At 38.8% G+C, this 13,854-nt stretch overlaps 1 protein-coding gene across 1 annotated transcript in view; it reads right to left on the bottom strand.

Annotated features, from left to right (window-relative positions):
- PLCB1 (phospholipase C beta 1) overlaps positions 1-13,854 on the bottom strand; it is a 508,980-nt gene that overhangs the window by 136,806 nt on the left and 358,320 nt on the right. The window contains exon 10 of the mRNA XM_070956289.1: positions 8,863-9,009. Coding sequence (XP_070812390.1) covers positions 8,863-9,009 — 147 coding nt within the window. The remainder of the gene's footprint in view (positions 1-8,862; positions 9,010-13,854) is intronic.

Genomic DNA, 13,854 nt, shown 5'->3' with positions numbered 1-13,854 from the left:
AATAGGCTGACTCTGTAAACTGTTTAGAGAGGGCTGTAAAGCACTGTGAAGCAGTATATACCGTATTTTCCGGCGTATAAGACGACCCCCGAATTTTCCTGTTAAAATATAGGGTTTGGGCTATACTCGCCGTATAAGATTACCCCTCTTCCAACGCACACCAAATAAAAATTAAAAACATCAACTGGCTCACCCACAATGTAAAAGCAGCTGTGCTAGACCTAAAATGGCCCCTGAAACAAACAGGAACCTCACACAGTCACAAAAAGCCCAAAAAAACAACTTTCACACTTTACACACACACAACACAACACAACTGGCTCACCCACAATGTAAAAGCAGCTGTGCTAGACCCAAAATAGCCCCTGCAACAAGCAGGAACCTCACACAGCCACAAAAAGCCCAAAAACCCAACTTTCACACTTTACACACACAAAATTCCACATACAGCTTTGTGAGATTTTGTGTGTTTGTGTAGTTAGAGTGAAACACTACAAAAACACACTAAATCTCAGAAAGCTGCACAAATATTATTTTATTTTAATTTTTATATGAAAGCTAAATTTAAAACTTCCTAAACTTTAAATGGCTAGGTCTAAAAAAGAACAACTAAAAAATCCCCCAATTAACTATTTTTTTTAAAGCTCCCAAAGGGGAAAAAAACTTACCCAATAGAACAGGGGTCTCCAACCTTGGCAACTTTAAGACTTGTAGACTTCAACTCCCAGAATTCCTCAGCCAGCTTTGTTTTGCAGGCAGGGAGTTGCTTGCTGATGGAATGGATTCAGGCAAGTGAAGCAAGGCAAGTGTTGTGACTAGCAGCTAAGGTAAGCAAGCTGGAGGGGGAAAACTTTTTTCCTTCTCCATGGCTCTGGCGATCCCAGCTGAGTTGCCTGATTAGCAGATCGTCAGAGCTTGGATCGCCAGAGCCATTTAAGGCTCATTAGAGCCTTTCGGGCTGGTCTGCCTGGTTATAGGAGAACGACACCTGGCGTATAAGACGACCCCCGACTTTTGAGAAGATTTTCATGTGTTAAAAAGTCGTCTTATACGCCGGAAAATACGGTAAGTCTAAGTGCTATTTCTATGGATTTTTTTTTTACTGAAAATGGATAAAAGTGAATTGATGATATGGGGATTTATTGATTAAAAAGGTTTGTTTATGGGAAGAGAACCACAATATGCAATTCAGGAGAGTGGAAATAATAATTGCTATGTTTGTAACTGCTGCAAAGAAGTTCAGAATATGCTTCATTGATTCTTTTTCTTTCCTTTTCCTTGCCCTACCCTTCTAACATTTTACAATTTCTTTCTTTGCCTACTTCTCCTTTTATGTTTCTGAAGGTTTTAAAGATTTTGTAAAATCTTGTAATAAAAATATTTTTTTTTTAAAAAAAGAAAGATGGTATGGGCATTGGACAAACAAAAACCACAAATATTTTCCCAGCTCTTTCCCAACAAGCCCATAAGCTCTGTTGGGAATCTTGTGCTTGATTTATACACAAGGAGCTTTAGTGGGATTTATAGACATTTCTTTCTATTGATCCCAGCACTCTGGGCCATGCACACTTTTAAATGGCAGAAAAAAGGTGGCTTCCTCTACCAGAAGGCATATGGCATTAGGCTGGGTCAGAGAATGGGAGGGCATAAATATTTAGACAGCTGGGATCGCTCTACTCTGTGTAGTACAGAACAGCTGGACTGAAAGATGGTTCACTAAGAATATTTGTGTACTGGTACTTGAGTGCTTGGATATAAAAAATCTCTATACAAAATTAAACACTACATCTCCAATAGGAGATACCCAGGGGTGCTATTCAGCAGGATCTGGAGAACTGGTAGCGGGAATTTTGAGTAGTTCAGAGAACTGGCCAATACCACCTCTGGCTGGCCCCAGAGTGGGGTGGGAATGGATATTTTGCAATATCCTCCCTCCAGGAAGGGAGAGGGAATGGGGATTTTGCAGTATCCTTCCCCTGGAGTGGGGTGGGAATGGAGATTTTGCAGTATCCTTCCCCTGCCACGCCCATCGAGCCACGCCCACCAAGCCACACCATGCTCACCAAGCCATGGCCACGGAACCGGTAGTAAAGAAATTTAAATTCCACCACTGGAGACACCCCTTATTATTATACAAGAATTTCCAAACAAGCACATTTTAACCAGATTCTTATATATATACGCCATTTAGGATGGCAAAACTCTTGTCTCTTCTCTATACAGCCTTCTTTTGTGAAGAAAGCAAAACTGCTAGTCCTTCTACCAGTGCTAAGAACTCTCATATTTGCTCATATGCATAATTGGTCATCCAGTAAATTTAGAAATGTTGATAAACTGTGTATAAATACTGTGGAATCAAAATGCATATTCTTTCATAAGTTAGTTTAGAACCCCAATCCTGGGTGATGTTTGGAAGGTTATCTTTCCCAGTGGCCTTAGTTTCTTTCTTAGTATTCTTCGCTATTGTTTCTTATTGTAGTTCTAGTATTTTACAACACTGGTATTGTATTTTAGCCTTTTTCCTGTAAGATAGAAATAAAAGCCACTTAGAGTCCTGTTGAATTGGAACAACAGGTGAACCCTGTCAGTAAACTGAGGGTAAATAAATTTCCCTGTATCTAATGTTGATTTATTTCCACTTCAGATTTAGCAGACTTCTTCCTAAAATTCTCTTCATTTCATTTTTTTGCATGCATGCCTTTTTTTTTTTTTGCAGTTATTGATAATAAGGAATCATAGTAGCAAAAGGAACATCCTGTATACAATATAAGCTTTATACTGTAAAGTATAAAGTATCAAGAAGAATCAATGACTTTTATCTCTTTGAAATTTTTGGTGGTGTATGTTCATTGATGTAAGAGTAACAACACTGAATCACAGTATACATCTGAAATACAAGGCTGCTTATTTTATAACTCAAGCAGGGAACGGATGGGCTTTCCATTGGTATTATAATGCTCACCATTATTGCAGATAATAATGTTACATACATGTATACATGCATACATATAAACATACATACATACATACAATTTATAAATCTTTTTCATTGAAGAAACAATCACACTCAGATTTGTTGGGGGTGATGGGAATTAGTCTAACATCTAGAGGGTTACTGATCCTCCACTCCAGTGGTGGGTTTCAATTTTTTTTACTACCGGTTCTGTGGGCGTGGCTTGGTGGGCGTGGCATGGCATGGCTTGGTGGGCGTGGCAGGGGAAGGATACGGTAAAATCTCCATTCCCACCCCACTCCAGGGGAAGGTTACTGCAAAATACCCATTTCCTCCCAATCAGCTGGGACTTGGGAGGCGAGAATAGATGGGGGAGGGGCCAGTCAGAGGTGGTATTTACCCGTTCTCTGAACTACTCAAAATTTCCGCTATTGGTTCTCCAAAACTGGTCAGAACCTGCTGAAACCCACCTCTGCCCCACTCTTTGTATTTCTGCAAAGCCATATTGTATGTATCATCTAGAAATCATGGTTGGTCTCTTTTTAGAATGGCTACCCTTTCATTAAGGTATTTAAGCTACTATCGAACATGCAAATGTTCCTGAAACTTCCACTACCAGACACAATCTATTTCCATTTTATATTAATTCTGCTGTTTACAATTGACATTTTTGCAAATATTTTATTCATTTAACAAAACTGAATGCTACAGATAGTCCCCGACTTAAAACTATTTGTTTAGTGACCATTACAGCAGCCCTTAAAAAGTGACTTACAACTTGTCCTCACACTTACAACCACTGCAGCATCCCCATAGTCACATGATCAAAACTTAGGCGCTTGGCAAGTGGAGGTATTTAGAATGGTTGCAATGTCCTAGGGTCATGTGATGACCATTTGTGACCTTCCCATTTGGCTCCCTACAGCGAAGTCACTCTGGATTGCTTAATGACCACATGGTTCACTTAACTGCTGTGATTCGCTTAGCAACTGTAGCAAACAAGAGCGTAAAATTCATTTGATAAGAGCAGATACTCTTCGGCTTAAGTGAGTCCCTTGACTGCCTGGATGAGCAATAAATATTCTGGCCCCAATTGTTGTTGTTAAGCTGAAGACTATCTGCTCTTATCCAATGAATTCAGCAATGCCACTGTGGCTGCTGCAACTTGAAAATAAAATATCGCCAGTGGTAGTAATGATCTATAAAAATGCAATGATTAAATTCCATTTCAAGCCACTGCTTTTTTTTTTTTTAATTGGTGTGTGAAACTAAACATCAAAAAGCGGGGACTTGGGGTGTTTTTGCACAATGATGTTCTTCTGGTTATTCATCTTCACAGTAAACACTATAATTTGACCTAGCCAAAAAATGTATACTAAACAATATTTAGGACTATCTGTTCCAAGGCCAATTTCTAAAATTACACATTTAGCCATAGCATGACAAGAAACTGGCAGTCATGGGTCTGGGTGGAGTTCTTTCAATCTTTGCTTAAGCCAATCAAAGCTACAGTATCTTCAGCTCACATCACCAAGCCAAAAAAATATGTAGGACAACATCAAGCTAAATCTGTATCACTGCTGATCTCAAATAGAATAGAATAAAATTGTTACTGCCATTTTAAAAGTACACTAATCAGCACATGATAAAATGAAATTTCATTGCATTTAGCTCTCAAAAAATAGCCATTATGCACAGGGGTGGGTTCTAAATTTTTTTACTACTGGTTCTGTGGGTGTGGCTTATTTTGTGGGTGTGGCTTGGAGGTCATGTGACTAGGTGGGTGTGGCTAGCTGGTCAGAGTCATTTCTGGAAGGTCCTCGCACTTACGACCAGTCCTCGCACTTACGACCCGACTCATTTGTTTGCTTTTAACACTGATCAGCTGTAGGACGGCCCTTTGAAGCCCTGCAGCAAGAGTTTAAACAGTTTTTTCCCCTCTAGTCATCAGCTGGGACTCAGGAGGCAGCAATAGATTGGGGGTGGGACCAAATAAAAGGTAAGAATAACGTGGGTGGGTGGGGGGGCGGGGGGGGGGAGAACCGGTTCGGTGACGTTATATCGTCACCGCTACCGGCTTGGCCGAACCGGACCGAACCGGGAGGAACCCACCACTGATTATGCATATTTACAGCCCCGCACACACATATATGACACAGAGAAACATCACAGTCTACTTTGATTGTGTGTGTGTGTGTGTCTGTGTGTGTATATCAAAAAAAAGAGAATCCTGCGACTTTGCAAGACAGATGGCAAAGGAACAAAGCTGTTATAGAAACTAGTAGTCCTGCTATAGATACTTCAAAACCTCCTCCCAGAGGGGAGCAACGGAAACAGGCCATGAAGTAGGTGTGTGGGGTCTCTAACAATACTTCGAGCTCTAAGCACATAATGCTTATAAATGGTATCCTGAATGATGGGAAGCAAGCTTCCTATAATCTTCTCAGCTGTTGTTACCACTCTTATCCAGAGGGAAGCAACAGAAACAGACCATGAAGTGGGTGTGTGGGGTCTCTAACAATGCTTTGAGCATTTTTACACAAAGAAGTATTAAAACTTAATAGGCCCAGATTGTTCAGCAAATGTTGAGGAATGGTTTTTGTTTTCACAAAAAAGTGTTCTATGTATAAGAAAATAAGACTTGTCAAGAAATACTTGATTACTGTTGTGTGCTTATTTCAAAACATTTTCACTCTGTCGAAAGTCAACTCTTCATTTAACTTATGAACTTTGGTTTTAAATATGATCATGTTTTGAATAATAAGAACTGCCTTCTAATTACAGAGGTACAAATTGTCTCACATATGTAAGTGAAGCAAGTTCCAATAAACTCATCTCCACATAAAAATCAGTGCAACACACAGACATTTTAAAAAAACATACGTTTTGCACTCATAAAAATGAAAAAGTCTATTAAAAACAACTGAGGGAAGCAAAAGAAAAGGCTGCATTTCATTAAATAATCCTTGATGAAGATTAATATTGCTGTCCATCTACAAGTGATCCTACGTGTCTTGGCTTAGCCTGTGTTTCTAGTCAGTCTTGTCAGACAAGATGGAACGTGTATCTATGGTTCAGGAAGTTCAATATATATAAATTTGAATTTGATTTATAACTTTGAATCCTACTCATTTTAAGTCCACTAGCTTGGCAAAGAAACTCCACTTAGCATTCAAGATAGCTGTGGTTATCTAACTGTATGATGTCTTGTATTCCTAAGCACTTGCTTGAACAGGCAGAGTTTTCAACTTTGAAAGCCAAAACTAAAAACCAAACAGTTGTCATTCATTGCTTGAACTTTAAAACTTCACCAGTTCTGAAAATAAGGCATAGGTGCACAGGCTTCCCTAAAATCTTGGACACACATTCATAAGACCTCCAAATCTTGATTCCAAACCATCATTTCAACACAACAGATGAGTGAAATTATTAAATACCAGACTGGTATTTAGGATAATTATATTACCTACATTTAATTTCTATTAATCTTTAATATAAATAAAATTAAACCAAATTTAGGCTTTGCATTAATACCAGTGCTTTTTGTGATTGAATGATTTGAGTGATCAAAATGCCCACTCAAAAATGTATTTCTATAAAGTATGCATGTATAGAGGAAAAACAACCTTATTCATAATAATTAACAACCATGTTGCTCCTGATGAAAAACTATGTTTAAAAGGTAATACTTGAGTATGTTAATTATATTCTCATATTGCTTCCTTGAATCCAGTGTGGCTTATGCATTTCACAGAAGAAATAAAGAATGTAAAAATAACTGGCACGCACTTTCCCCCTTGCAGAGTTAGGAGTCCTCTGTCAGTAATAGAAATAATGTAGAGAAAATATGGATCTCCAGACATGCTGTTTCCTTTCAATAGGGAGGGATTTAGTTTTATGTGGGAGCAGTAAAATTTAGTTTTATGTGGGAGCAGTAAAATGTAAAACTTCCTTGAATACAGTCTCAAAAAATATATCAAGGAAAAGCTTCTGCATTTGAGTATTGATTTGTTAAGATGCACCCAATGATCAGTAAATAAAAGAAGATTACTTTTTTTCAGACATTACTTTGTTAAATCTATGGTAAGGCTAGGAATTCCAGCTTTTATTTGTTATAATTCATCTATTTCTTGTGAGCTCGTATGGTAAAGGAAACCCAGATTCTTGTCCACCAATAGTGAAGAAAGTTCACTAGGTGACTTTGAGTCCTTCATTCTCTTAGCCCAACCACTTCACAGGGATGTGGCAGTGCTGAAAAATATGTCTAGGTATCAGCATGTCCCAAAATTTTTGATGAACACTGGGCCCTACACAACAAAATGAAGATCTTATACTTAGGCAAGGAAAATCAAATGCACAGGTATAGAATAGATGATACCTAGCTCAACAGCAATAAAAAGAGAGGGCCACTAAGAATCCTAGTGGACAGCCATTTAAATATGAGCCAGCAGTGTACTGCATCTGCCAAGAGAGTCAATGCAGTCCTAAACTGCATCAGTAGAGAAATAATGAAGTATTAGATCATATGAGTAGCACTATATACTGCCTTGGTAAGACCATATTTGGAATACTGCATTCTGGTCTGTTCACCACAATACAAAAAAGATGCTGGAACTCTACACAGAGTGCAAACAAAGGTGAGTAGGGACCTGGAGGTTAAAACATATGATGAACAATTGCAGGAAATGTGTATGTCTACTCTAATGAAGAAAAGGAGTAGGGATGACATGATAGTAGTCTTCCAATGTTTCAGTGGTTGTCACAAAGGAGAGGAAGACAATATATTCTCCAAAGCATCTGAGGGCAAGACAAAAAGCAAATTATCAAAGACAGATCCAACCAAGAACTAAGGAGAAATTTCCTGACAGTGAGAATGATTAACCATTCTTGCCTCCAGAAATGTGGGTGCTCCATCACTGGAGGTTTTTAAGAAGAAGTTGGATAGCCATTTGTCTGGAATGGTATAGGGTCTCCTGCTTGAGCAGGGGATTGGACTAAAAGACCTCCAAGGCCCCTTTCAACTCAGTTATTCTATTAAATAAAAATACTATTTGAACCAGAATATTACAAGGCATTATGTACATGGTCTAAATCTCTTTAATTTACTCCAGACAAACTAAAGACACAACCACAGTATGCAAACAAAATAAACAGAAATGCAAGACAGTTGCTGTTCTTCCCCCTTTTGGCAAGCTTGCCTTGAGTGAAGAATGAACAGCCTCCATCTACATTCTGTCCTTAGCTGACCTACTTGTTGTTCACTCATTGTCATCAACATCTCAGTTATCCTGGTTAATGGAAAATGGCTCTTGCCATATGTGTACCTCGTGAGAAAGCTGACATTCTTTAAAAAATGATTTCTGGGATTTGTGATGGCCATCTCAGAGTTTTTGCTAAATCTAAGAAGGCATTCTTCTGAAGTGCAGGCTTAATTTAAAAGAAGCTCAACAAAAACCAAAGTACTGAAAGTTAAAGTCAACATGGCTTGACTTGATCTATTTGTTGACAGTAGATCATTCATTTTATGGCTTAGAAGTTCTTAAAACAAGGGCAAGAGCTGAGGAAAAAAAGCAATGTGGGCAGGTAGAACTGGCAGTGAAAATGGCCCAAGAATTTGTGAGAGGCCACAACATATATAAAAATGGATAAAGTGACAATCTTGGCTCAGAGAGACAAGCTTCACGCACTTCATATATGCATTGTTGAATGTAAACAAAGAGAGTAGGGCTTATATCACCATGCCATGTCCACCATTTTGCCTAATTTGGCTACCCATATGGATAATGCTGGACAGTATCCAGTCCTCTTAGCAGGTATCCTTCAAACTTGAAATATGCAGATTTGTATATAGAATGTACAGAACATCAATGTTATAAAAAAAATCTAAAGAACTTGTTTTTATACTGTACCTGTGAGGTAGGTATTATGTGAGGAATTGATAAAATAGTGAGACAGAGGCTGACTCATATCTTCATTCAAATCCAGTTTTTCAGGTGGAACAACTCCATTTTCTTCTCCACTTAAGTATCTCATAAATCCATCCACTGATATCTGTCCTGGGAGAAAAGAAATTCAAAAGTCATATTCTTTAGCTCCATATGCTCCACTTGCAGCTCACAGGCTCATTTGGATTAATAATTTTACAAAGCAAAACAACACATTATTTCTTGTATCAGCAGCAATATACTGTAGGTTCCTTCCCCCTTTATTGCTATTGATCTATTAACGACTTGTTCAACCAGATATTATCCAGTTGTGTTGGCGCTAAAATTCCAAGAAATCCCAGCAAATATGGTCAAGTTCTTTTTTTTCTAAGGGTAGGATGTAGAGAAATAAGAATAAGTTTTATCTAAGTCAACCATATTAGCTCTATTATGTATTCCTCAGTCTGTATTAAACAGCCAATTTCTCAGTGCCCCAAATGTCATAAAAGATAAGGATCTGATTGCAAGGGAAGAACACCTGCTACTACTTGCATCAGATTTCTTTAATAACTATTGCCTTGGAAGGTCAAAATGAGAAAGAGAAAGAAATAGCCAATCTATACATACAACATTACTTCAACATTTCTCCTTTTAGCTTTATATTTTAGTTGTCGAAAAAAAGGAAAAAGTTTAATGAAGGGAGTTTCAGAATAAATGTCCTTAGAAATCTATGAATCTGTGTCCTATTGATTATATTGCAAATTGACCGCCCTATCTTGATTCTAGTGACAGTTGCAATGATGGTGTTCTCACAATATTGTAACCGTAATGCCCCAAGTACTCATGTAATTAAAAGCATGACTTCTGCCAACTTTAGTTTGGCTTCTGCTCAGGCGATCGCTCAACAGAGGAAACAAACATACTTTACATTGCAGAAAGAAGTTTGAAAATTGCTCTCCAGCTTGACTGTTTTAAGCTTGTCTGTTTCGAATTTAAGAGTTCAGAAATTACACATTCAAAAACCTCCATAAAATATGGCATAACAGGCTGGTGAACATCCCATCCAACTCAAGGATGGCTGGCAAATTCCACAATTGCTCTGGATATTTAACAGAGGAGGTTTACATATGAAGAAATATAATTAGAAGATGTGTTGTTCTCAGCTGCAGCTTCATGCAGCTTACTGATGTTCTTGCTAATATCCTGCATTCTTCATAAGGATATACATATCTGAATTAGAAAGACTGCACTGCTTGCAAACAGCAGGACAACGACTTTGCCAGCCAGAAGCTGTTTAATGTCTCTTATTATGGTTTTTTCTATATTCTCATCAAGTTATTTTCATTGTATACGTGGATTATCACTGCATGAGAGAATGAGTGGGTAAAGCCAATTGATCCAGCACTTTTGTTATATCTTCACCAGGGTCATTGTACTGGGAAAGCAAATGTCTATAACTGGCAGCTCCTCAAAGAAGTTTCCCGTGATATTTTGAACCTTGGAAGAATGACATTTTTAATCCATCAGTAGCTCAGTGCAGAAACAGCCATGCCATCAGCCTGCACTCCCAAGAAATGGAGAACAGCAGGGGTCACCATAAGACAACAAAAAGGCAGAATAAATAGGATTCCTACTCCATTATTGATCACGGTGTGAACCCCTGAAGAAATCTGCATTCAGCCCAAAGACTTTGTGCCAAGTTGTTTCACTTCTCATCCAAGAAGCTTCTTCAGCTCTGAAGAAGCTTCTTGGATGAGAAGTGAAATGTCTTCAAAAAAGCAAACAAACAACCCAAAGAAAGTCCAATTGCCTCTTGAAAAAGCACCTTTGGGACAACCATGACCTGGAAGCTCATTAGACATACTTTCCAGTGGTGAAATCCAATTTTTTTTACTACCGGTTCTGTGGGCGTAGCTTGGTGGGCGTGGTGTGGCTTGGTGGGGGTGGCAGGGGAAGGATACTGCAAAATCTCCATTCCCACCCCACTCCAGGGGAAGGATACTGCAAAATCCCCATTCCCTCCCCACTCCTAGGGGGGAGGATATTGCAAAATCTCCATTTCCAAACCGTTCTGGGGCCAGCCAGAGGTGGTATTTGCTGATTCTCCGAACTGCTCAAAATTTCCGCTACTGGTTCTCCAGAATCTGACAGAACCTGCTGGATTTCACCCCTGATACTGTCTTGGAAAAAGGACAAGAAAAACTACCTTTCAAAATTCAGAAATATCAAATCTAGCAGAAAATGAATCCTTTTCTAAAATGACCATACTTTTCAAACACAACTTAGAATGAGCAAAAGTCATCAAGCCCATAAAAATCACACTATCAAAATTTGATAACAACATATAGAAACTTAAAAGAAAAGAACCTGCAAAATGCCTCAAAATTCAAATACCTGGTGCATTCATTGGCATTGTGAGGTCAAAATAAACCAATAAGCAGCATTCTTAACAAAGTCTTACTTGATCTCAGAACAATCCATAACCTTCAAATCAATACTGTACATAGAACTACAAGCAAAGCACCTCAATGAAAATAAGGTGCTAATTCCTATTGTAGTATCGAAAATATAAACATATGTGAATTTAATATACATTATACTAAAAGAGAGTCTGAAATATGTATAGATGCTATAAAAAGATGGCATTTTTACTTAAAAACATATGCTATTTTTATTCTTCACCCAAGTCTCATTTTAAGCTTTTTTCTATAAACATAAAAGAATGAATAGCATGTTTTTTTTGTGCAATATAGCTGGGGAGTGAATACTCTGACCTGTTCAACTGATACATATTTCTGTAATTATCAAAAATATAGGTTAGCAGATGAGCTTATTTTAAGTACATTCCTGCAATCTATTTATACATGTATCTGCACATGAATTATTCAAGAGTAATGTGCATATTCTTAATTATCTATTAAAGAATAGCTTCTTTCTGTTAAACTGGAAAAAAATCCTCTTCTTCTTTCTTTTTATTTTCAAGAAAGAGGTTTAAAATGCCCCATTACAATATCCATGATATTTAGACTGCTTATTCTTAAAAAAAACATATTTCTAAGCCAGTATGTATGCTTTGCTAGATTCTGAGGATTTCAGATACAGCTAAAAATAAAAAGATAATTTTAAAAAATCAGAACACCCTCATTGTCTTATTTAACAGATAGGATGTTCTGGAAGCTACTTATTTTTTTTTTATCTGGGGTTCTCTCAGTTCTTAATTCCTTATCACAAGAAACTTAAAAAACTATTTTTCCCCCATTCAAGCTTCAGTTCATAGCAAAAGCGAATCAAGGATTTATTTTTTTCCTCTTTGCTCAGGGATAACTGTCTTTGCTGGTCAAATCTCGTTGGACTTCCTAAAATTAAGATGTCCTCTTAGGTATAGGGAACAAATATTGAAGATGTACAATAGAAACATCCATTAATATGATACTCTTATTATTGAATATACAAATTAACTTGGCAAAATTATAATTATTAAATGCATACTGTTAAAGTACTGTTTCCAATATAAAAATAAACTGAATCTATTTATGAAATATAAAAATGCAATTAAAAAACTCCACACTCTAAAAAGCATATATCAGTAATAATTGTATATTTGATGTCCCTTTGTTACATTATTTTCTCTACCGAGCATTCTGAAAATCACATCGACATCTTCTAGATTTTCTCTGCATTCTTCAGTATGAGGCTGAAATACTGCTTATGTTTTCTGGGTGAGAGAATTATATTTGACATTTTTTTTTTTGTCCACTAAAAGGAATCCAATGCTTTTAGAGCAAAGAGCTACCAATGAAAAGCCATTTTGTCTCTGTCTCCTTAGCAATAACAAACATTAAATTGATCTCTGCAGGTCTGTGCAGAGATCCAGATATCAAGGGCCAGATTGATGTGGAGTGTCTACTGCCACACACCTGCATCTATCAGGAACTTCTTAAAGATGCTGTATATCTTGTCCTGGATGGTAATGAGCCCAGGCAGTTTAAGTAGGCTATGCAGATTCTTAACCACATTTTATTTTTGAAGTCTGGATCTCTTCACAGCTCTAACATAAACACATTATCAAAAACAAATGAAACCACAGAGAAAATGTAGTTTTAGCACTGTGCTGATGCTGCCTGTCACCAGCCTAGAATGCAGAACTTGGGGCAATTTAAACCGGAGGAGAAGGCAAAGCTTGCTGAACAAAAGCTGGATGGGGAGGAGCAGGCTCAGGCTCAACCCATCCAAGACCGAGTGGCTGTGGTTTCCGACGTCCCGATATAGTCAGCTAATGCCATCGCTGACTATTGGGGGCGAATCATTGGCCCCCACGGATAGGGCTCGCAACTTGGGTGTCCTCCTGGATTCACGGCTGTCGTTAGAAGAGCATGTGACGGCCGTGTCCGGGAGGATTTTTCATCAGGTTCGCCTGATCCGCCAGTTGCGTCCCTATCTAGATCGGGACTCCCTACACACAGTCACTCATGCCCTCGTTACTTCTCGTCTGGATTACTGCAACGCTCTCTACATGGGGCTCCCCTTGAGGTGCACTCGGAGGCTCCAACTGGCGCAGAGTGCGGCCGCGCGGGTGGTGATGGGAGCGACTTGGAGTTCCCATGTGACACCTCTCCTGCGCGAGCTGCACTGGCTCCCGGTGGTCTTCCGAGTGCGCTTCAAGGTTCTGGTTATCACCTTTAAAGCGCTCCATGGCTTAGGACCTGGTTATTTACGGGACCGCCTGCTACCACCAATAGCCTCCCACCGGCCAGTACGCTCCCATAGAGAGGGGCTCCTCCGGGTGCCGTCGGCCAAACAATGTCGGCTGTCGGCCCCTAGGGGGAGAGCCTTCTCTGTGGGGGCACCTACGATTTGGAACGAGCTCCCCCCGGAGATACGTAGGATCCCGGATCTGCGCACCTTCCGCCGCGCGCTTAAGACTTTTCTATTTTATCAAGCTGGCCTGGCCTAAATCTCCCCCCTTTTTAAATGTGG

This window comes from Pituophis catenifer, unplaced genomic scaffold (assembly GCF_029215685.1).
Source record: "Pituophis catenifer annectens isolate HBS135680 unplaced genomic scaffold, rPitCat1.0.hap2 SCAF_1, whole genome shotgun sequence".
Taxonomy (NCBI): domain Eukaryota; kingdom Metazoa; phylum Chordata; class Lepidosauria; order Squamata; family Colubridae; genus Pituophis; species Pituophis catenifer.
Note: the sequence above shows the minus strand (reverse complement) of the source record. Positions and strands in the feature narration are given on the sequence as shown.